The sequence below is a fragment of the Euleptes europaea genome, chromosome 9 (genome assembly GCF_029931775.1).
Source record: "Euleptes europaea isolate rEulEur1 chromosome 9, rEulEur1.hap1, whole genome shotgun sequence".
In the NCBI taxonomy this organism is placed as follows: domain Eukaryota; kingdom Metazoa; phylum Chordata; class Lepidosauria; order Squamata; family Sphaerodactylidae; genus Euleptes; species Euleptes europaea.
Genome location: NC_079320.1, coordinates 71,740,038 through 71,765,413, shown reverse-complemented (window position 1 = coordinate 71,765,413; position 25,376 = coordinate 71,740,038). Strand labels below are relative to the sequence as shown.

At 43.5% G+C, this 25,376-nt stretch overlaps 1 protein-coding gene across 1 annotated transcript in view; it reads right to left on the bottom strand.

The window, feature by feature from the left end:
- PDS5A (PDS5 cohesin associated factor A) overlaps nt 1-23,762 on the bottom strand; it is a 73,256-nt gene extending 49,494 nt beyond the window's left edge. The window contains exons 1-2 of the mRNA XM_056855173.1: nt 23,731-23,762; nt 22,646-22,816 (exon numbers count right to left, since the gene is read on the bottom strand). Of these exons, the coding sequence (XP_056711151.1) occupies nt 22,646-22,816; nt 23,731-23,757 (198 nt within the window). The 5' untranslated portion in view covers nt 23,758-23,762. The remainder of the gene's footprint in view (nt 1-22,645; nt 22,817-23,730) is intronic.
- Nucleotides 23,763-25,376: the final 1,614 nt, after the last annotated feature.

Below are 25,376 nucleotides of genomic sequence, written 5' to 3'. Positions count from 1 at the left end.
GAGCGGCCGTTGGAACTATCTTTACGACTCTGCCCTATCGAGGCGACGAGGGCTCGGTCGTTGTCTCCCTCGGAGAGGAGCTCCTCTTCCGAAACCTCTCGTTCGGCCGCCATCTTGCTCATCAGAGCGAAGAAAAAACAAAAAAGGGGAGAGCGGGAGGGAGAAAAAAATCTTTTTTTTTTAAAGCGGGGTGGGTGATAGATAACAAGACGTAGGTAGAAGAAAGAAGAAGACTAAGAAGAAGAGAAAAAATCCTCCAAAAGGTCGTCCTTTGACAGAGCCGAATGACGAAGCTGCCTCCCTTTACAAAGGCAGGACGGAAACTGGGATTGGGAGGTTGTCCCGCCCAGGAAGACAGGAAGTAAAAATTTTAGTCCTGCATGTGATGGTAGGGCATGTGATGGTAAAACCCACAGTCTGCAAGATGCCTGTAGAGCCCAGAACGAGAAAAGGAAATTATATTTGGCAGCATTGGACCCAGAGTTTGGCTTCACTCCAAGTACTCTCACTATTCATTCCAGTTAGCCATGCCTGTGTCCAGCTCACGCTTCCTTCCCCACCACAAAAGGCTATAGCTAAATCTAAAGAGCAGTTAACAACATTAACCACCTGCCAAAATCCAAGGTGATTCTCTGTTTTACTCTTCTAAAGTCTCCTTCATATTTGCAAAGGTCATCTATGAGAATGCTCTACTGTATAATTATGTTCCTATGTTAGTCTTTTTTGCTTCACGTATACCAGGTCCTTTTCCTCATGCCAATAATTCTTTGTCAAGGAAACTACACTTGCCAGCATGACGATTCATTTTTCCCCAATTCCATTTTATAGTTTCAGCCATTTTTATCGTGATTTGAAATTAACATGGTAGTTTAGAATTGGCTGCTACACTAGCAGTAATTAAACAAGGTGAATAATAATGAGATTTAAAACTGTTTAGATAGAAATGCACCAAAATCAAAATAACTAACAAATGAAAAAGGTTTTGCAAATGGCTGCCAATGAGAACCACAAATGTAATGGTGACAACCCACAGCCAGAGTGGGTTGCAGTATATACATTCTGGTACAGAATGGGCACATTTTCTAAGACCCACCAGCCACAAAAGCAGGGCAATGACTACCCTTTTCAAAATGATGCCAGGTATGCACTAGGCACAAAAGGCCACATTTTCTTGCTTCTTCTTCCATGAAGGCGGAATAAACCAAGCCTTGCTTGCTACTAGAAATAGCAGCATGTAACCCAAGACAAAATCAGTGAGTGCCTCTACACAAAGATATCAAATAAAATACAAATCCTTTAACAAATGAGTGTAGTACTGATTGATGATGGCATTGCCTACAAGTGAAAGGAACACCCCAGCCTATATGTTGGGATAGTCTGGGCAGGAGAAAGTACTAGAATAGCTAGTCCTATGTTGATTTTGTTAGAACAGATTGGGGATAGGGAGCCAGAAAAAAATGATATTTGTTAAGAAATTTAATAGGGGCAGGAAGACTAATAGCTAAACATTGGATATGAAACACAATACATTTGATAGAGGCTTGGTTAAGAAAATGCTAGTTTAATGTGCTCATAGATTAAATTACTATATAAACAATGAAGGCAAAATGTTTACATAATACATTTATTCTAAGATGGAGAGCTCTTGTTGTATATTGGAATAAAGTAAAACTACAGGAAAGTATAAAGGTTGAGATATTGTCATACATTTACATATAAAGGCCCTTAACTATTTATTTGGGGTATATTAAGATACAGTCAGCATATATCAGATTTGTATATATTCTGAGTCTATGTATGTTGGGCTTTTGGTAATAATTTTTTAAAAGATGGGTGTAGTCTATTCATCTTCAGTAATAGTGCAGACATTTGGTGCATGATTCAACATCCTGAGATTCTGAGGTTTAATTAAAAGAAAACACATTTTGACTCCTTATGGGCTTTGTTCACTATTTCTCCAAGTACCAGATGCTGGGGATAAATGACAGCTTATGGCCATCAACTTCATATCACACTTCTGAGCTTCCAGAGACATCTGTCTGGCTGTCATCTGAAACAGAATGCTGGACTAAATGGAACTTTGCCTAAACACAACAATCCTTATGTTCCTGAAAAGAGAACTTTTGTCTCAACTAAAAAATGCTGCATACTGCTATAACTAAAATGGGAATGCCAATATATGACTTGTAATTTTATTAATGCTATGACAAGTGTTATGAGTAAGCTACAAATGTGAAAGGCTTGAAATAAACAAGAAAAAGATTGCGGGGAGGGTCCTCCAAGGATCCATCCCCAATTTCCCAATTAAATCTGAGAGAACACTGAAAAAAGCTCCTATAGATTTTTTCTCTTTTGGAAGGCTTTAAGACAAGGTTTTACTCACTCCAAATGTACAGCATGAAATATGTTATATAAGACAATATATAATATGCAATAATGGTAATTCCAATGTATTCTGTAGATATATCCAACAATTTCAAAGATATGCTTATTGTTTAAATGGGACTAATTTTGGCAACAAAGTCCCATAATGTGCTCAATTTATTACCAAGGAATTTGATGTTTTTAATTATATCAAGTTAAGTGTCTATGGCTTCATAACTTCCAGAAATTTTACAGACCTCTAGAAATAATGCTGACTGTCATCACAACAAAAATCTAACCAGCAATCCAGATATAAAACACTCATTGATAAGAGTGCAGAACTCTTTGTCTATCTATCTCAACTAAGACTAGAAATATGCCCAAACGGCTATTATAGGGCAACCCTATGAACACTTTGTGGGAGTGCACCTCTCTCAGTAGACCCACTTAGGATGGCACTGTAAGGAATCTGCTGAAGCCATTTTCAAGATACATACTTATACAGGGCGCCATCTTCCATTATGTAAGGTGCACCAAATCTTCACCAAATCTAGAGTAGTTGCGAGTGAGGACAAATTGGCAGTTTGTTGATACCAGCCTGGTCTTCTTCCAATTACAACCATGAAGAGGAGTGGACAAGAGCTGCTGGGAGTAGTGGCAGCCAAGATAGAAGACAAAGACTTTGTGTTAAAAAAAAAAAAGCAAATGTTGCTTCTGATACAATTTCCCCATTCCCTCTCCCCTTCTAAAATGGAGGGAAGGACTCTGCTAACTTCAGAAGGCCCCAACCCATCTTTATTGAGAGCTTTCCTAAGTTAGCCTGACTTCCTCCTTCGAAGAGTGGGAAGTGAACAAAAAAGTGTCAGCGGCTATTACTTCATGGGCAGCCTCTTGGATCAGAACATGAGTACACAGATCAAATCCCTTCCCCAATCCTCCAGAAGGGCTATCCATCCTTTTCATTTTATTTCTTAATTTGGCCTCTACCAAAGTTTGAAATAGTAGACAGGAATGCATTTCTCTAATTTGGAAGCAGAAGGGAAACATTGAGCAGCAATTTCACACCACTTCAAAGAGAGGAGTAATGCACTCACTCCCCTCCCCAATTCAAAGGTAATAACAGTGCCTCCATTACTTAAATTTGGCATTTCACAAACACTAACAGGATTTGTCCCCGAGTTAGGAATGACGTATCAACTCATCAACATCCAATTTTGATATATTTATTTCCTTCACTATGTTTTTCCTTACAAATCAATTCAAACAAATGGTGACCATATAACCTAGTATGTCATTCCATCTGGGCCATAATCTTCCTCAAAGATATCCCCAATTTTTCTCCTCGAGATATATTTCCCCACAAATTGGTTATCTTACTGAACAACCAATGAGGATTGAAACGTTTGGCTCCAATCCAATCCATTTTGAGAAATACCTTATTTCCCCCTCTACCCTTACACTTTTGGAGAACAAAGACAGCCCCAACAACGCCAGTTTTTTTTTTGTTCCAGCTGTTGGATCCCATCTGAATACTGGCTCCAGCAACTGGCTCCGAAACCCTCACGTGGGAACGCACAGTAGTGATGAATGTGCGCAGGACTCTTCAGTGTTTGTTGTGATCAGACGTAGACTTTTAGACACAGAAATGCAGGAGCTTAGAATCCATGCAAGTATTAGGTGTTCCCCCTTGAGTTGGGAGCCTTGACCAAACAGACAATATATACCACCATACTTTACTTGTCTAACTGCACTGCAACAGTGTAGAGCACTGGTTCCCAACCAGGGGTCCATGGACCCCCAGGGGTCCACGAGAACTAAATTAAGGTCCACGAAACAAAATTATAAACCCATCATAAATTAATATTTTCAATTAAAAGTTCTCTATTATAAAAATATATATTCAAATATTATTCTAAGTTTGATGTTTAACTAACAGTTATGATTAAAGTTTATTTTCAAATACTCAGAATTTTTATTTTGAACTTTGTGGTCCCTGCACCGAACAAAAAAGTCCTAGTGGTCCCTGGTCAAAAAAAGGTTGGGAACCACTGGTGTAGAGCATATGTTTGCTAGGCTAAATGCACTATCCTCCACCTTGTTATATGGAAGATTTCATAAAATCCCATTTTCAAACAGAGTTTGCCCTTGTGGGAATGGTGAAATAGAATAACTAGTGCATGTCCTTCTTAATTGTTCCTTTCTATGCTTGTAGACGATCCCAATTCATTGACCCGCTGTTTATAAACATGGAATGACTTTCTGATGACATCAGGACATCCTATCTTATGACCACACAGAACCCAAAAATAATGGAATCAGTTGCAAGGTTTTTGCAGTTAGCATTCAAATATCGTGAATGATATGTAGTATTCCTTAATGGCTGATTTGGAATTGTTTTATCCAATTTTATTTATTTGTACTCAGATTTATCCTAATGTATGTTCCTCTTTTTTAAATGCCAATACAGGCATGTGTTTGTGTGCAGAACTCTGCATCGGCCCTGCTATCCCAATGCAGGTGTCTGTGAATGGAGCCTTGTTTACTTACGTGAGGGCTCCTTCTGTTCTGGGATCGAAGGCAACTTGCAGACTGTGGGTTTTACCATCACATGCCCAGGGAGGCAGGACTAAAATTCTTCCTTCCTGTCTTCCTGGGCGGGAAAACCTCCCACTTCCAGTTTTCGGACTCGCCGAGCTAAGGAGACAGGTAAGTGGAAGCAACAACAAGCACTACAGAAAAAACAGGTAGTATAAACTTGAACTAGAGTTAAGAAGAAACTTTGAACCTTATAACTAGGTAAGAAGAACCCTTTGTCTGGCGCAAGGTGGCGGGCAAAGGATAAACGGTATTATATGATCTGAGGAGGACTGGATTTTGTCTTGCTGAACTGCACACGTCTTGAAATCCAAAAAACTCTTGGGCGGGCAAGATGCCTTCGATCCCAGAACAGAAGGGGCCCTCACGTAAGTAAATAAGGCTCCGTTCTCGTTCTGGGCTCTCCAGGCATCTTGCAGACTGTGAGATCTCCAAGAGCTAATTAGTTGGGTGAGATTATGAGTCTTCCACGACGTGCTGCAGGACCCTTCTGCCGAAGGCTGCGTCTGCAGAAGCCATAGAGTCTATCTTATAGTGTTTGGTAAAGGTGGACACCGAAGCCCAAGTGGCTGCCTGGCATATGTCCTCCACTGAGGTCGGTCTATCGAAGGCTGCCGAAGTTGCTGCGCTCCTCACAGAATGAGCCGTAATGCCTTCTGGTACCTGGAGTTTACTGGATTTGTAAGACTCAGCAATGCACTGTCTAATGGCATAACTAATAGCTGCCCTGGACATCTTAAGGCCTCGCTTCGGATTGTTAAGGGAAATGAACATGGAATCTGAGCGTCTAATGTGTGATGTATGCTTAATGTATACCCTAAGAGTCCTACGGAGGTCTAGTTTGTGACATTCTCTCTCTTTTGGGTGGCTGGGGTTAGGGCAAAAGGATGGAAGGTGAATTTCCTGTTTCCGGTGGAACAAAGAGTTCACTTTTGGAATGAAAGTAGGATCGGGCCTCAGGACGACTTTGTCCTTATGAAAGACGCATAAGCCTTTGCGCACTGATAGTGCTCCTAATTCGGAGACCCTTCTAGCAGAGGTGACTGCTGTCAAAAAGACCGTCTTCATTCTTAACATCTTTAGCGGAATCTCCCTAATGGGCTCAAACGGAGGGCGTGTCAGTGCTGACAGGACTATGTTGAGGCGCCACGTAGGGAAACGATGTACAGGTGGCGGGCTGGTCTGTATCACTCCCTTTAGGAAGGTCTGTATGTGAGGGTGTCTGGAAGGTGAGATACCGTCAATAGATGGGATAATAGATGTTGATAGTGCCGCCACCTGCCTACGCAAAGTGGCCGCCTTGAGGCCTTGCTCCACCCCATCTTATAGAAATTCCAAAATTTTGGATACGTCCGGTTTCAGGGGGTCAGTATTCTTTCTTCTGCACCCATAGGACGAATGATTTCCACGAGAAGTCATAGATCCTTCTAGTTGAAGGCTTTCTGGACTCAATCATGGTGTTGACGATCCTGGTGTTGTATCCTTGACTTAGGAGATTGCTCCGCTCAATTTCCAGGCGGTCAAGCGCAGCCATTGAGGGTCTGGGTGATATAGTGGACCCTGAAGTAGTAGATCTGGCATCGGGGGGAGTTCCCATGGCTGTTGTATTGATAACTCCTTGAGGCTGGGAAACCACAGTCTTCTTGTCCAGAAGGGAGCTATTAGAATGACTGTGGCCCTCTCCTTCCTTATTTTTCTGATTACTTTTGGCAGAATGGGAAAAGGAGGAAAGGCAAAGAGTAACTCCTTGGGCCATGGAGACATCAAAGCATCCATCCCCTCTGCTCTTGGATGATAGTACCTCATAAGGAAGCGTGGAAGATGATTCTCCTCCGAGGAGAAAAGGTCCACTACTGGCTGGCCGAATCTCTCTCTTATCTGTAGGAATATAGACCTGTTGAGGGACCATTCCCCTTTGTTGATAGTCTGGCGGCTCAGCCAATCTGCCTGGAGATTGAGGACGCCTCTGATGTGTTCTGCCAAGATGGATATTACACTCCTTTCCACCCAGGATAGGATTAGAGTTGCTTCCCTGTGGAGCTTCGATGACCTGGAGTCTCCCTGTTTGTTTAGATGTGCCTTGGCAGACACATTGTCCGTTTGCACAAGAACGTGGCAGTGTAGAAGCAAATCCTGAAAATGAAGTAGAGCCAGCCAGATAGCTCTGAGCTAGAGGATGTTTATGTGTAACTTCTTCTCTGCTTGAGTCCAGATGCCTTGAGCAATGTGGGATTGACACGTCACTCCCCAACCCTCTAGACTGGCATCTGTGTAGAGTTGTACTTGATCCTCTGCTAGGAAGAATAGGCCCTTGCTGAGGTTCCTGTGATTGCACCACCATAGGAGGCTGGTTTGGAAGTCTTGATTCCAGGAGATGGTCTTGTTGATCTTCCTGGCAATCAGATGCTGATAGGGTTGTAGAAGGCTCTGTAACGGTCATGAGTGGAACCTGGCCCAGGGAACACAACTGAGACAAGACACCATCAGACCCATTAGTTTGGCTAAGAATATAAGCTTCTCCTTCTTGACCTTGAGCAAGGTCTGGGCCACAGATTTGATTTTGGAAATCTTGTCCGGAGGCAAGAAGACTAGGTTTTTGCTGGTGTCTAATATGACCCCTAGGTGTTGTAGCCTTTGGGTCGGGTTCAGTTGGCTTTTCTCTGAATTTATCAAGAAGCCATGATCTGTTAATGTCTGGACTACCCTGTGTGTGTGTGTGTTATGGCCTCTTCCTTGGAACTGGAACAAATAAGAATGTCATCCAGATAGGGAAAAACTCTGATTTCTTCTTGTCTGAGAATGGCCACTACGGCTACAAGTATCTTTGTGAACACTCAGGGGGCTGACCCCAGGCCGAAGGAGAGGGCCCTGAACTGAAAGTGTTTCCCCGCGTAAAGGAATCTGAGAAATTTTCTATGTAGTGGGTGAATGGGGACATGCAGGTAGGCTTTTTTAGATCCAGGGACGTCATGAAGTCCCCCGGTTGGAGGGCATCTATGATGGATTTTACTGTTTCCATCCTGAACTTTCTGTATTTCACGGATTTGTTCAGGTGTTTTAAGTCTAAGATGGCCCTCCAGTCCCCATTTCGTTTTGGTACAGTAAAGAAAATTGAATAAGTCCCTTTTCCACTGGTTCCCAACCAGGGGTCCGTGGACCCCCAGGGGTCCGCGAGAACTAAATTAAGGTCTGCGAAACAAACTTATAAACCCATAATAAATTAATATTTTCAATTAAAAGTTCTCTATTATAAAAATATATATTCAAATATTATTCTAAGCTTAATGTTTAACTAACAGTTATGATTAAAGTTTATTTTCAAATTCTCAGAATTTGTATTTTGAACCTTGGGGTCCCTGCACCGAACAAAAAAATCCTAGTGGTCCCTGGTCAAAAAAAGGTTGGGAACCACTGCTCTAGAGAAGGAACTGGCTCTATGGCCTGAATGTCTGTCAGGTGACTTATGGCCACCTGAGTCCTCAAATGTTTTCCTGGATTCAATGCCCTCAGAGATCTTAGAAATCTCTCCTTTGGGGTGCTTTGATATTCTATCAGATACCCTGAGGACACAACTTGGGACACCCATGCATCGGTGTGGGGTGGAGACCACATATGGCTGAAGTGTAGAAGCCTGCCCCCACTAACATTGGGTTGGCGTCACTGTTTATTGCTCTTGGCGAACTTGTCGCCCTTGGCACTGTACTGTTGCTGTTGTTGTCCCTGTTGGGGAAGAAAAAAATCTACCCCCACTCCTGCGAAAAGAACCTCTGTTGTTGTTCCAGGTTCCTCTGCAATGTTCAGGCTTAAATCTGGAAAGAGAGTGGAATGACCTGAAACTAGGGTATGAGGAGGAGTGTCTCCCATCCTTTCTGTAAGATTTTGGAAGGATCTTTTTCTTATCCTTGTCCTCAACAAGGATCTTTTCGAGCCTTTCCCCAAACAACTTTCCCCCTTGATAAGGATAGGACAGTGTGAGGGATTTGGTTTTAAATTCGTTTTGCCATGGTCTTAACCATAGGGCCCTTCTGACTGCAATATTAGAAGATAGGCCTCGAGCTGCGAAGGTCATTGAATCAAGGGATGCGTCTGCCATGAAGGCAGCCGCCTTTAAAAGCCTGTTAAGCCCATCGGTGATCCTTCTGTTCTCCCCTGAATATAACTGTGCTATTTTTCTAATCCATACTATGGAGGCTCTAGCCATGATGGATGTGGCTGCTGAGGCTTGAATGGCCAATGCAGAGGAATCGTGTACTTTTTTGCTCAGAACCTCAGCTTTCCTATCCATAGGATCTCTGATATTTCCTAGTCCGTCCTCAGCAGGAAGATCTGGGGAGTGGACTGCTGCAACAGGGGCGTCAATCAGGGGACTTTTAAGTAGGTCCATGGCTTGTGGTACCATGGCATACAGTTTCTTGACGTTAGTTGGAAACTGACTATTAGCCTGGGGCTTATCCAGCTCAGCTCTGACCTGATTCTCAAAAAATTCTGGGAATGGAATAGCATGGTGTTGAGATTGAGACCTGGGAAAAAATTCTTTTGTACCTTTTTTCCTAGTTTTCTTGGTCTCTGGAGCGGGTTCAGGTTCCTCATCTAAGTCTAAGCCCACCAGTGCCTTGCTTAAAAGGCTCTGAAAGTCCTCGGCCCCAAAAAGGCGAGGCTGCTGTTCCTCTAGAATAATAGGGGAATCCTCATCGGATTCAAATTCCCCTTCTTCTCTACTTTCCCCTGCAGAATCCGCATTGACTGAGGAGTCATCTTCCTGTGTAGGACTGGGTTGGCCTTGGCCTGTGGCCTTCCTGGCTGCTTTGGTGGGCCACGAGCCTCTGCTGGTATTCTCATTGCTCCTATTTTGTAAACTAGTCTGCCCCTGGAAAAGAGGGTTGATCCCTGGATTGAGCCCCATTTTTTAAAGAAATGGTGAAATCGAATCACTAAAGGCCTGGAGCATTTGAGACTGCCTATCGAGCACCCCACTAAACAAATCAAAAGCTTCCCTACGGGATAAAGGGAAGTCGGGATCTGATACGCTTACATTACACCCAGCCGTCGATGTAGAACTCTCTCCCTGCGTGCTAACTGCTCCATCCGTCTCATTGTGGTGCGCGCCCCTTTTGGCGCCATTTCTGAGCGGCCCGGCGGAGCGCGCTCTTTTCGGGGCGCTGGGGCAGTCCGCGCCGGGTTCCACGGTACCGCAAGAGCAGCCGTTGGAACCTTCCCCACGACTCTGCCCTGTCGATGCGACGAGGGCGCGGTCATTGTCTCCTTCGGAAAGGAGCTCCTCCTCTGAATCTCTTCGTTTGCCCGCCATCTTGCTCATCGGAGCGAAGGGGGGGGGGAGAAGATCAGGAGGGAAAAAGGAATTTTTTTAAAGGTTTAGACAGACTACAAAGGATTGGAAACGAAGATGGAGAAGAAAGAAGTAGGGAGATAGGAGAAATTTTTTAACAGGACTGATTTCTACAGAGCCAGCTGGCGAAGCTGCCTCCCTCTACAAGGCAGGACAGAAACTGGAAATGGGAGGTTTTCCCGCCCAGGAAGACAGGAAGGAAGAATTTTAGTCCTGCCTCCCTGGGCATGTGATGGTAAAACCCACAGTCTGCAAGATGCCTGGAGAGCCCAGAAAGAGAAGATCTGTGCTCAGCGCCTCCATATCGCCCTCTCACACATTACTTTATATTCCTCTGACAACTATGCAGGACTTCACTCACTAGGGCAGTATATCCTCCTCGTTCCTTCTCCCAATTTCTCTTTAAAGGTAAAGGTCCCCTGTGCAAGCACCGGGTCATTCCTGACCCATGGGGTGACGTCACATCCTGACGTTTTCTAGGCAGACTTTGTTTACAGGGTGGTTTGCCAGTGCCTTCCCCAGTCATCTTCCCTTTACCCCCAGCAAGCTGGGTACTCATTTTACCGACCTCGGAAGAATGGAAGGCTGAGTCAACCTTGAGCCGGCTACCTGGAACCAACTTCCGTCGGGATCGAACTCAGGTCATGAGCAGAGCTTTTGACTGCAGTGCTGCCGCTTACCATTGGTACTATTTTCTTAGGTTGGGATTTAGTATAAGTAAGGATTTGTAGAACATTTCTTTAATGTGGAAGTGTGCACATACAAGTTTTAAATTCTGTATTCATTTTGCACGTTCCCTTTACTATTTTTTTCTCAATAAATCCTTAGTTTTAATGTCTGTTTATTTCTAAGAATCTACTCAAATAAAGCATAAATGATCACAAAACAACTTATTTATGCTATTATACTAGGCATTCATCTTAATATACTCCTATTTAAAGTGCCATACCGATCATGTACATAAATATTACAACCAAAAATAATCAACAGGTAAATGATGTCCATCAATTTCCAATCATGAAGCCAAATGTGAACATGAAGAGGGATTTTTCTTGAAGATCCTACGCAGTCGTCCACTCTTCAAATTGATGGACATTATTTACCTCTTGATTATTTTTGGTTGTAATATCTATGTACATGACTGATATGGCACTTTAAATAAGAGTATATTAATAAGAAGAATACATAGTAGTATAAATACGCTGGTCTGTGGTCATTTATGCTTTATTAGAGTAGATTTATTGTGGCAGCATATGTGGTGATTTATTGGTTATTTCTAAGTATCTGCATACCCTTATGAGGTGTTGCCAAATCTTGGACCTCTGGATACATCATGCAAGATGGTCCCAATAATATTTGCCCGGACACATGTGTACAGGCTTCTGAAAAGTGGGATGCCAGCTTTGTCAGAGTATATATATGGGTGGGCGATTTGGGTAACACAGTAGTGGCAGCCAAGCACAGAGACAACAAGAGATGTAGGGTTTACATCAGTAAAAACTAGACGCCATGATAAAACTACCAGGGACTAGGGCAATCCAACATCCAGGGTTTGTCAAGCCCCGCCATAATTTCATAGCATCATACCCAATCCCTATGCTAGAAAGGCCCAATTAAGCATGTGCATGCATGTACACACACAGATGTTTTGTTTGTTTTTTGCAGGAAGGAAGGCCTTAAACTGAAGTTCAATTATAAAAATTGATTTTTTTTAAAAAAAAAGGCAATGTAAAAAAGCACGTAAAGGACATTTTTTTCAATGGAAGCAAGGTTTATAACCTGAATAATCACTCACATTTTCATACTGCCAAGCAAGTTGTTTCAACCTTTTAGAAACTACTTCACAGTCAGCTGTTTGCGATTTAACCGAGAAATTTTATACTGTGTTCCAGCCATGCTCTATTTACCCGTAAAACTAGCTTGTTCAGACATACTGGCAAACCACATTTCACAAGTTAGCCTCTGCTCCTCTTGTGCGGCAATGAGTTAGTACCACAATCAGAGCAAACATCTGAAGCAGAAAGTTATGGTTTACATTTATACGACATTAAATTCACCAAACATTGTCATGGGCCTGTGAACAAGGGCTCCTGAGCTGTTGCATTATCACACCCAAAGAACGACATTTTGTGAAACCTTGGTTTAGCATTTGATACAAAGTTGTTTTATTTTCACCGAATATTTTAGTCCATGCCTACTGTAAGTTCACACACTGCCCTCCCAAATGAAGTAAATACTATGGTGTAAAAAAACACTGAAATGCTTTCATTTCTGCTCATTATTTACATCAGAACTACACTTACAGGCCAGCAACAATTAACATATATAAAACACTATACAAAAATCAGTTTTCATAGCACTCAAGATACTTAACACTTACAACAAGCACACAATTTTCTAATCTTTTATCTTAAACTAACTCTTTACACCTCAGGTACAAGTTGACCTCACACAAAATTCTCCTTGTCTCGTTCAAAATCAGCTTTGCCAGGTCATGCTTAACAGTTCAATTCTGATGCTTACTCCAAATATAAGCTCCATTAATTTAAACAAACATGCACGATTGCAGACTTACATAATTACTAAACCAAGTTTTATTCAGGATGTAGCAAAATATGTTCTTAGGTTATACCAGAGCATTGTAATTTAATTCCTGCTGGACAGCTAATTTCTTGTCTCTCTCTAGTCTGGAACACTAAATTTTAATCAAAAGAATTCAGTATAATAATTCAGCTTTTCCCATTAAGGAGGTTTCAAACTTCACAATAAGCTATTCTTTGTTTAAAACAAATGTATGAAACAAACCAATTTTTTGTGTACATTCCCAAATCTCTTTAACAACCACATACTCTCTGGCAGAAGCAAAACCTATTCTCTGGTTTAGCCATGTTGAACAGGACTCCGAAGAGGAAGCACAGAAACAGTGTAAATAAATATACCCCAAAAAATCAGTAAGGGATGGGTGAGCGTGCACATTCCAGAAGTATCACTTGACTATGGGAATCTGACCTAGGATTCCTCTACAAAGAAGCTGAATAACATCGCATCCATGACAAGGTGTAAAAAGGGCAAGTACCCTTAGCTGTGCGCGTTCCTCCTACATTACTTCTGATAAGATGGAGACATTCAATAAATAACACAATAGGATTAGGATTGTAGAACCCATCAGAAGTCTAAAAACAGAACTGAAATAAAGCATACATGTTAACTCAACACATTAAATGCTGCAAAATTACATAGCAGGACCCTACTTACAGCAAACTATAATTTATTCATATATCTTTGTGAATCATTTTGTACAGTGCTACTCTACTGCATGTATAGAAAGGCACTCTTGAACAATTAAGTAATTAATTTCATTATCTGAAATTTTAATATTTTATCTATGGTATCAAAATACTGAATATATTTTGTTGCTAGCGCACCTGCTATGCAAGAGATCATCTCCAAAAACAGTTTTTCTACTTACCAAACACAAAGACTTTGAATTCATGTATGCCAGTTTTTTTTCTTTTTGCCATCAATTCACAGCTGACATATGGTGACCCCGTAGGGTTTTCAAGGCAAGAGACATTCAGAGGTGGTTTGCCATTACCTGTCTCTGAGTCACACCCCTGGTATTCCTTGGAGGGCTCCCATCCAAATACTAGCCAGGGTCAGGGCTGAGTGTGACTGGCCCAAGGTCACCCAGAAAGTTTCCATGGCAGAGTAGGGATTTGAACCTGGGTTTCCCAGATCCTAGTCCGACACCTTAACCACTATACCACATTGCAGCCATATATTATTAGTCTCTCCAAAGCCAAGCCTGATGCATGCATTCAGCCTGTAAGGACCTCCTCGTTTTCCCACTGAGACGTCCCTTGATGTTGCCAGGAGACCATAACAGTAATACTGTACATACAAGCTTACCATTAATTAGCACTCAGCATATGACCATAAAGTTACAATAGCTGACAAAACAGTTTAATTTTCAATTCACCTCAATTAGTCTAGAACAGTGGTCGGCAAACCGCGGCTCTCGAGCCGCATGCGGCTCTTTGGCTCTTTGAGTGTGGCTCCTCCGCATCCCCACGACCAGCCAGGCAGAGGCGCCGCGCTCCCGCTGGGCTCCAGCGCGCCCCAGGCGGGAGGAGCCAGCAGGCGAGCGGGAGGCGGCCGCCTCATGCGCACTAGGCTGGCAGCGAGCAGCGCCCGCTCCTCCCACAAGACCGGGCCGCTCTCCAGCCCCCTCCCCGCGCTGGGCTGCCGGAGGAGGGGGCGGCAGCGCTGTGCCTCTGCCAGGAGGGTCTGCAGTGAGCAGTGCCCGCCCCGGGCGGAGCCAGCCAGGCAGGAAGGGGCTGGGCTGGCCATTTGAACGCCGGGCGCGCAGGCAGGCTCCCGGAGTTGCTGAGAGCTCCCGGGCCAGCGCTTCCGTGTGGCGCAGCCGCCTCTGCCCCGCTGGGGCTGCGTCCCTGTGGGGGACTGAGGCTCGGGAGGGGTGTTCGGTCCAGCGGGCCGCTTGCCCCGTGGGGGGTGGGGGCTGGCGGGCAGGCAGGCGCGGGCCGGCCCCTTGCGGGGGGACCGACCCCCCGTTCCGAGCTGGCGCCGGTGCCTCGGGCCCCCCAGCTCCATGATGGCCTCCCTCCTCATGTGGCCAGCCCTCCCCCGCATCCCAGGAAAGCCCCCTGCCTTGCCCAGCCGCGAGGGTCCCGGCGCTTCCCGGCCTGGCCCTGAGCTCTGCCAATCCAGGCCCCACGCTGGTGCTGCAGGGGAGGGCGTCCTCCCAGTGAGGGCGGGCAGGGGGGAGCAAACAGGACGGTGGCTCTCAAAAGAAATCTCAATCGTTCTACTCTTGATATTTGGCTCTTTTGACTAATGAGTTTGCCGACCACTGGTCTAGAAGAAAGCCTCCCAAAACTAATCAAAAAAATTGAGTTCATATGCAAGTGCATTTATTTAAACACACACAAAAATATATCAAGCATTTTATACACCTAGTTTGGTGTTCTAACATGGTCAAAATGAGGCATTTAACTGCAGCAAAAGTATATAAAAACTGCGTGAAGAATTTTTTTTAAAAGTCAATTTCAAAGAACACCAAATGACTCTTCCAAGTAAATCCAAGCATCTCTACCACTATAACTGAAGGAAGCTACCCACACACACTGCCCTGCTTTTATCTGCACTCTTCTTCCCACCACAGCATGAGCCTGCCCCTTTAACAGCATTTACAACCCACACAGCCCAACAGAACTCAACATGGAAATTCAAGGCATGGAAATACAAGGCTTCTGAACATATGACCTACTCTTACTCTGCCACTCCTCACTTTAAGTGATTACCATGTCAGCGGCCAGACAGGAAGGAGGGACAGCAGGTCAGAGAATAATAGTTGTATATGGCCATTCACATACTTTGCCAACACCAAATAACCAAGGCTCAAAAAATCGCATGTTCCAGATTTTCAAGTGCCTAGAAATTTCATTGCAGCCATCTAGTATTTTCAGTCTTATTTCATTGTAGTGTTTCTCAGTGACTCTCAGAAGTGCAAAATTTATGATGTCACATCAGACTGTTTTGTTGTATGACAAAAATGCATGTGTATGAAGCTCTTCTCACTCCTGGTTTATATGTTAACTTTATGTCCTTCAATGATGGTAACCAGCTGCTTTCTATACTGGCTCCAATATTCACATGCAGCTTTTTAAGCAATAATGAAATTATGAAAAATTGGGGGGAAGTTAGCTCTTTGTTGAAGTGATGATAACCAGGGTCACCCCTATATATATTCATATACTACAACACTTCTGTCATAGCTTTATTTAGTAAGATCACAAGAAAGTGAGGAAGCTACGATTACCGTAAGCTTTGTGGTAGGAATATTTTTTTAAAACTGATTATTAAAATACAAAATGCTAAAGGTTGAAAAATTAGTCTGGCTCCTAAATTTCTGGCCTGGCTCCCCAACCCAAAGAAAACTGGTCAACATCTGATATAAGTCAGTTCAGAAAATCTGCAAGCAGCAAGTTTCCATGTTAAAAGCAATTTAAATGTTGTTCTTACAAGTTGGGACCTAAGCTACCCAGTAACCTATCAAACACTTAAACAAGTAATGCTTTTTATAAAAACAGAACCAACTACAAGTTCTAGGGACTTTACTTTGCATCTCTGCAAAAAATGTTTACAATTGCTGTATTGTGCTCTTGCCTGCTATTTTTGTTACATTCCACCCCTGAAGAAAGGGTCATGGCACCAAAATGGATGGGAGTGCACATCCAGATATGAATCCAAGTGAACACACCATTAACAGCTGCACTGGGCAATACAGCCCAAGGGCATCTACACTCACATGCCTCTTACACCCTTTATAGTTCAAATTAACCAGGATGGGGAATGGTTAATGTCTGAGGGCATGAATTTCTCAAGGCCAATTAGAAGCCTTGGGGAAGAGAGAGAAACTGACTGTAAGGGACACCTGAACAATACTTACAACAGTAAACAGGCAAACCCCCCACACATAGTTTATAGTATCCTGGCCATGGGGGTTGAATAAGGTTCGGAGGATATCTTCACCTGACCATGTGTTCTTAAGAGCACAGATCCTCACCCCCAGCTTAACTCCCAATTCTGGGAGTGCATGCCTACATGATAGTTTCATCTTGTTCCCTGCTAGTTTTATGGACTTAGGAGCATATTCCAAAACTTTCACCTTTGATACAGTCCTTTGAATAATCACAGATTCCAGTTGGTGGGAAAAAACAAAGATTGACACTTGTTGCCTTTATGTCCTGGTTGTGGACTTGCCAGAAATGTATGACTATCACTGAAAAGAGAATTATCACAAAATGACCTTCTCTGACTGTTCCAACACTGTTCTTATGTACTTCAGATTTTTTTAACTACATATAATAAAATGTAATTAAACCCCATAAAACAAACCTGAAAAAATAAACTACTACTAGGATATAATTTACACAATTAAATATGCTCTATATTTTGTCTTTTTACTCAATTATCACCTTTAATTTATACAGCATGTTTATATTTAGCCAATAAGAACCAGGTAACACTTATTTATAACGATACACTTGAAAAACACTCAAAACATTATTTACAACATAAAGCTATCTTGGAACACTTATAGTCATTTCATAGGATCCAACCCTTTCCCTTTTATTAATTTTATTATTTGTAAAAATTAATGGGTATTGTACAATTCTGCAATATTCACAAAACTATGGTTTAATAGAGGGAACTAATATTGCCCTAGAGTTACCCATACTCCTTTCTGTTATGTTTTAATTGGACTAAAGGGAACTCATTTATCATCAGCCTAATTTATAAACTACTCATCTCCAAAACTGTGCATGCATGCACATATATGCTTGGTATATATGTGTGTGTCTGTGCGAGCGCACGCTTTACATTGTTTTTAAAATGTATCTATATATACAATTTTAAAAAATAAAATAAAGCACCTGATGTGTATGCAAACCTTTCTTTGTATGTTGGTTCTTGTAGGTTATCCGGGCTGTGTAACCGTGGTCTTGGTATTTTCTTTCCTGACGTTTCGCCAGCAGCTGTGGCAGACATCCTCAGAGGAGTAACACTGAAGGACAGACAAAGAGCTAACACTGTTCTTCAGTGTTACTCCTCTGAAGGTGCCTGCCACAGCTGCGGGCAAAACGTCAGGAAAGAAAATACCAAGACTACGGTTACACAGACCACGGCTACAAGAACCAATGACCTCTGGCCGTGAAAGCCTTCGACAATACTTTCTTTGTATGTTTTTATAAATATTTGTTTAACCAGCAAGGAGTAAAGTACCAGCAGTACATCATCTTATAATTAGTCTCTTTAAGAATAATGCTGGACCTGTTGTGAAAATGTATGTCTAAGCATATTCTGTGATATTCTTTTCTATTTTAATTTGAAATCACATCCACTCAGATCTTTTACAGGTAACAAACAGATACAAATACAAGCCAGTTTTTGTTGCCTTAGTTTCAAATCTGGCCAAAGTATTTTTTTATCTGACAAGGCACAGATATGTAACCTCTTAGACATATCACTCAGAAGTGCTATTAACTGTGCTAGACACATTTTACACACTTATTTCTATAAGGCAAATCAAGTAACAGTGGCAACGAATTATACAAAAAGCTTGTCAACCAAAAAGTGAAAATGCTTTGGTCAAATAGGTAATTTATGAGCGCCAGCTTAGAATAATGTCAGACTAGAATATGGGAGACCCAGGTTTGAATTCCCTCTCTGCCATGGAAGCTTGCTGGGTGACCTTGGGTCAATCACACATTCTCAGCCTAACCTACCTTACAGAGCTGTTGTGAGGATTAAATGGAGAAGAGAATGGATCAAATGGAGAAGAGAATGGATCTAAGTCACTTTGGCTCTCCACTGGGGAGAAGCGTGTGATATAAATAAAATATATTTATATTTAGAAATAAAATCCCCTGTGCTTATTTTTTCTTGCTGAACGTGCTTGTCTAAAATGAGACAATTCTACACGTGAAATGTATTTACAAACCAGTACGTCATTGCTGGGCTTTACTGTTACAATGATGGCTCAGCAGTATAACACCAGGGAGTCAAAACTTTCAGTCATTAAGACACAAGCTAAATATGACAATTTGCACTATCAAACATATTGGAAAAAGGTAGGGATAAAAGTGTAAAATAAAAGCCCTCCCTGTCCTAATTTTCCCATCATTTGCTGTCCGAACTGCTTTGCCGCCTACCCTCTGCGTTGTATGTGAATGAAGCCATCACATGAACAAATATGGCTGCTATCACTTTGGCTCATATCTAGGACCACAACATTGCAAACATAAACAAAGCAGTGTGAAAAGGTATCATGAAAAGCCCAAACATAAATTTTACATTTTAGACAGAATGCAAAGACAACACCAACTAGGTAAGGAGCTTTAGGCTATCAGGTATACAGTAGAGCAGTGTTGCCTCTGTGAACGTTACACTTCATAATTTTGACCTTGGCATGTGGCTTTTGAAGCTTCAATTTGGAGCCCTAAGGGGGTAGAAATCCAGGAACGGATCTGGTGATCTACAAGTGGAGCTCTACCCACGGAACAGAATTGCCCCACCTTCTTCTGCTTCTATAGCCTATCACATTCCCTGAAATACTGCCCCCAAGGTTCATGGGATGCAGCCCTACTACCATTATAATGATTTACAATTTATTTTTATAACCAAAGAGATAACTGATTTAGTCAGAAATTGAATAGTACAGCTGAGCAAGGCCCAACACAAGAAAATGACAGAATCCCATTAACTGCAGCAACCAGAAATCAAACTTTGTACCCTCTCTCTCTTCCCTAATTATCTACATATTTGAAGATTACAAACTGCTAGACAACTGCAACCATGGAGAGAATGACAATACTGGACGAATGTCATACTGTTTTGTACTGTTCTGGTTGGTCCTAATTTGGATTGTGCTACGGACCAATGATCTCCTCCTAAAATAGCAACACATGCACACACAAATTCTCCTATACCAATACTCCACATGGTCCATGGAATGCTTAAAATCCTCTTTTTCCATGCATTATCCCAAAGGAATTCATGGGCAAGAAGCTTTTAAGTATCACATCACAAGGAAACCCATTTGGTTGCCTCCACCTTGTGGCTGCGCTGTCTACTATCCAGACCATCAAAATATTATAGAAGCACGCAGGTGAGTGCTCAGATACAGTTGCATCTGAGCAAGATTAACATCTTCAATCACAGGTAGGAAAAAATGTCAGCAAGTGATCAACAAGGTCCTTCACATCAAAGAGAAAACCAGGATGCCCATTCTACTAGCTCAATGGTAGTTAACACTATTTACCTAGTGGAAGAACTAACAAGCCAGGACAGCAGTTTAATCAAAGTAGCAAAAGAATGGATAATCAAAGTAGCAAAAGGGAAGACAGGGCTCTTGGAAATAAGCAACCTGGCCTCAAAGCCCAAAAGAAAATGACAAAAAAAGCACGACAAGTTACAGAACTACTTTTACATAATACATAGGCATTAAATCTGATGCCATCAAAGTTCTTGGGAAAGGGAACATGGTATGACAGGTTACAAACCTAACTATTTTATTAGGATGTTAAAAAGAGGATAAAAGATGTAATCATGATATACAAATTACTAAAGCAGTAAAGAACAAAGACAACTGGTGCAGATTCTGTGTAATTTAACCTGAATGTTTGCCCCCCTCTATAGAAAGGCAGATGAGCCCCATGGCGCAGAGTGGTAAGTTGTAGTACTGAAGTCCAAGCTCTGCTCACAACCTGAATTCGATCCCAATGGCAGTCGGTTTCAGGTAGCCGGCTCAAGGTTGACTCAGCCTTCCATCCTTCCAAGGTTGGTAAAATGAGTACCCAGCTTGCCGGGGGTAAAGGGAAGATGACTGGGGAAGGCAGTGGCAAACCACCCCGTAAACAAAGTCTGCCTAGTAAACATTGGGATGTGACGTCACCTCATGGGTCAGGAATGATCCAGTGCTTGCACAGGGAACCTTAACCGTATAGAAAGGTTGAGTGCGCTGGCTTGTTGGAATCCATACATTATGCAACACATTCAAAACTACTGGGGGATATAAGAGTACAAAAGCTGACACAAAGAATGTTCAAGTAACTTCAAGGCATACAGGCATGGGCCATGCTATCCAGTTAAAGCTTCAGCCTACAGTATATGTTGAAATAAATGTTCCTGGCTACAAAATACAAGTCCACACATGTACTATCTAGTCTGAAATGAACCAGTAACTAACAGTAACTAACCAGTAACCATGCAACCAGTAACTAACAGTAATAGGTCACTGTTCTAATAGTAAGACAGTTTCACTTGTTACCAACAAGCACCTTTATTTTGCAGCTTTCCCCCCAAAAGAAAAAAACTGCCTAACACTGAACACAACTAAACTGTAAAAGGTGATGCCAGGATGAATATGTTTTGTGAAATCTTGCCTTTCCTCTGTCACAGTAACAACCAAGGCCATTTGTAGTTCAGGTGATGGACAGCATTTGGCTACCTACCCTGCACCAGAGACAGCACAAGATTTGGTCTTGATACAGCTATAAACCGTCTCTACAATGTAATCCCATGCAATATAATATAAACCATCTCTACAATGTAATCCCAGCCTAAACCGACTGTTCTCAGTCAGTTTACATTAGAGTAACGCTGCATAGGCATGCAGTGCTAGGCTTATTTAGAGGCAACTATACAGGACAACAACAACAATAAGGAAGAAATGCATTCCTGTGATGCTGATGACTGCATTGTTATATAAATTATTGTAACAGTTTACTAACCATCGCAGTATGAGAAATACCGACACTTATTATGTCACAGTATTAAAAGTCTTTCCCGTGGCTGACTCTAGTTAGCTAAAGAGCAAGTTTTCTCACCCCCTGAATGTTTATAACTACTGCTCATCAATAAACACATGTAATACAAAGGCAAACTTGTAGTGTAGGAGTTCAAAGGAGACAACAAAACTCATTTCTACATGAATTAACTGCTACAGGCTTCTCCTCCTTTTTCTATTCTGGCTTGAATAATTAAATTCCAGACTCTCTTCCCCTTGAAGTAGTTTTCCAAAGCTTACCAGACTGAAGGAGAACACTCAGTCACCCGGGTAACCTAATCCAGCTTCCTTCCCTGCTTGAGGCAGCATCTGAGCATGACTGGCTGCTTCAGCAATAATCAACCTATCCCATCCTCCTTCCTATTCCCCCTCCAGCACCTTGGCTGTCATGACATAGGACCAGGGGACCGCTCCCTTTGGTACTGCCCCCTCCCACAGCTACAGATTGAGTGTATTGGGAAAAATAGGACAGATGCAAAGTTTAAACTTCAAAGGGTGTTGAATCTGCATTTGTGGCTTTCTTACTATTCTTAATTGTTTCTAACTTGCCTCATAATCACCTAAAACAAGAATCACTGCAAATTAACTGACCAGCATAAAGGAAACTATAAAACTCTCTGTAACATCAAAAGAATAGTCAAGTACCACACCTCTCAGAAAACTGAAGCTGTAGGAATGCCTCTTAACATACTCCAAACTAGGCAAAAATGATATGCATAATCAAACCTGTCCTGTAAACATAAGAGCATAAAAAGAAAAGCAATCTTAAAATACACACAATATGCTTTTATTTGTTTACATTATTTATAGTCCGCCTTTCTCACTGGGACTCAAGATACGATTACAAAGGGTGAGTCAATGCAATCATCAAGATGGGACAACCAATACACAATGAAATAGGATTTGGGTTGTAGAACCAACCAGAAGTCTAACAAACAGAACTGAAGCAAAACCAGAGTCTTACTTACCTTCAGGCGTTTGACCACTTCATCGTTTGTGATTTTATCAGTGATCTCTTTGACTCCAGGAGGGTAGAAGATGATCTTGCCGTCGGCAGGAGGCTTTGGTTGGGCAGATGGGAAATCCATCCTGGTGCTGCTGGTGAGAAAGTTTCCTTCTCCACAGTCCTCTACCGGCCTCTATCGGTCAGAAAACAAAAGTTCAGCGGAATGGAGGCGACTTTTCTAAAGCTCTCTCTTTTTCTTTTTTCCTTCCCCCATTTCTAAACCTCGATTCAAAGAAGGCCTCGCTGATCCGCAGCCAGGCCGGCCGCCTTTCGGTTCCTCCGCCCCAGGATTCCCACCAGCGACAAAGCCGCCCATCGCCTCCTTTCACCGGGGCGGCAAGCTCTCCGAGCCCGACATGCTCCGTTTTGGCTGCCTCGCGTTTCACAATGGGGGGGGGGGGAAATTAACGCCAAAATAAATCTATTTTTTCTTTTAAGCGATCGTCTTCCAAGAAAGGGGTCCCGGGGCGGGAGAGTCAGGAAGAGCCCTGGCTTCCCTTTCCCCCTCCCCCAAAAGAAGGATTCCACAACATGCGTTCCTCCCCCCCCCCCCGCTTAGGAGGCGAGGCCTAAGCTGTTAGGCCTCAAAACTATCAGGAGGCAGAGAAACCCAACCGGAGGGGAGGGACGGAGGAGGGGAGACGGCGAACCACGCAGCCCCGTCGGGGTCTCGCCCCACCCGCTAAGCTCGCCCCCGCAAGCAGGCCCCGGGGTGGGGGTTGCCTCGGGGGTGGGGGGCGCAGCGCCCGCGCCCCCCACCCCGCGCCCCCCGAGGGGAGGCACAGGCCACTCTCCATCCACTTCGCCGGGCTTTCCCTCAACTTCCACCTCAGGACCCCCACCCCACCCCCTTCGAGCCCCCCTCGTCCCAAGTTGGAGCCCCGACTTCCCCGATGGAGAAGCCGCCGGCCGGCCCTCTCGACACCCCTCCCCCGGGCCTCAAAGCCCCCGCCGCGCCGAAGGGAAGGAGCGGAGGAAACAGCCACGAGAGAGCCCGGCCGAACCCCCCGGGGGGCCGCCCGCTCGCCCGCCCGCCCGCCTTTTTACCTCAGGCAGCTCCGGAAGGTGCAGCATTGAGCGGCCTCGGGAGGGGGGGGCAGTTTGGCTGCTGCGGGAGAGAGAGCGGGGGGGGGTGGGAAGGAGAAGAAGCGGGCGAGCGCGGTGGTTGCCGCCCCGCTGCTACTCCGCCACGGCTGACGACCGGCGCCCTGCCCTACTCGCTGCTCCCTTCCCCCGGTTGCGCTGCCTCAGTCCCGGCTACTCGGGCAGCGCGTGCGCCTCGCGCGGGCCGCCCGGCCGCGGGGAAACAGCGCCGCCCCCCGGCCGGCCGGCGAAGGGCAGCCGTGGAGGAGAAGGGGGGGGGAAAGGCTCCACGTTGGGGCTTCGTGCTGCTGCTGCTGCCTCCGTCCCCACACGGTGCGCGGCAGAGAAGGCTGGTGAAAAAGGGAGGGAATGTAAATTATGGATGTACGTGAGGATGGCCACAATAACAGAATTCCTACATGGGAAAGATATGGAAAAATTCAAAAAAAATTGGGCAAAGGCCGTCACAGGTTGGGATAAACTGGCAAAAATGGATTTTACTATTCTAGTTAGTGAGTTATCGAAACAAGTTTTGTTATTATTTTTTATTATATTGTTAATGGAGATTTTTAAAACTGTTAAGACACTTCTTCGGAAGTCTGGTGATGGGTCACTTTTTAAGGCGGGTGGAGGGTCAAAAGGGTAATTTTTGTTTTTTGAACTTTATAATTTTGTAACTATGAATGTACTAATAAGAGCATATAGTTGATACTCTTTTGTATTTTTTTATTATTATTATTGTTGTTGTATTTGTTTGTTTTGTTTAATGTTATAAAAATATATATATATATATATATAAAACGAGGGAATGTCATGTTGCACCCTGTAGTCAAGATAACCACAGTGTACAAACGCCTCACCCGATTCCTCTTCCAAACAGCAGCCAGCCTGCCCGCCCCTCCTCTCCCACTCTCGGCCTTCACTCTGCCTCAAGAAAAGTGGCTTGTGCCTTTTTGTGCATGTGTAAAGTGCCTTCAAGTCGCAGCCGACCCCTTTTTAGGGAGTTCTGAAGAGACCTACCCTGGACCCAGGAGGGATGAATAAGTACCGTCCAGTAACATGAACACATGAAGCTGCCTTATACTGAATCAGACCCTTCATTGGCGGGCTGGGTCTAAAAAGATTGGTTGCCAGGAGACAAAGGGGGCCCACCCACAACTATAAGGCTATCGTTTAATTTTTATAAGAAATAAATAAAATGTTCAAAGAAGTACACAAGTGGGGAAAAGGTACAATTAAAATTTTAGTTGCATACAGTAATAGTATTGGAACTTCTATTATATTTTCAAGCTACTAAAAGGTCGTTAACATTTTTAACATTGTTTAAGGGGGCCCACTTGCCATCCGGCAAGCTGTCACCTTGGCCAGTCCGCCACTGAGACCCTTGGTCCATCAAAGTCAGTAATTGTCTACTCATAGAATCATAGAGTTGGAAGGGACCAACAGGGTCATCTAGTTCAACCTCCTTCACAATGCAGGAAATTCACAGCTACCCTCCCACACCCTCAGTGACTCCTACTCCATGCCCAGAAGATGGCCAAGATGCCCTCAGACCGGCAGCGGCTCTCCAGGGTCTCAGACTAAGGTCTTTCACGTCTCCTATTTTCCTA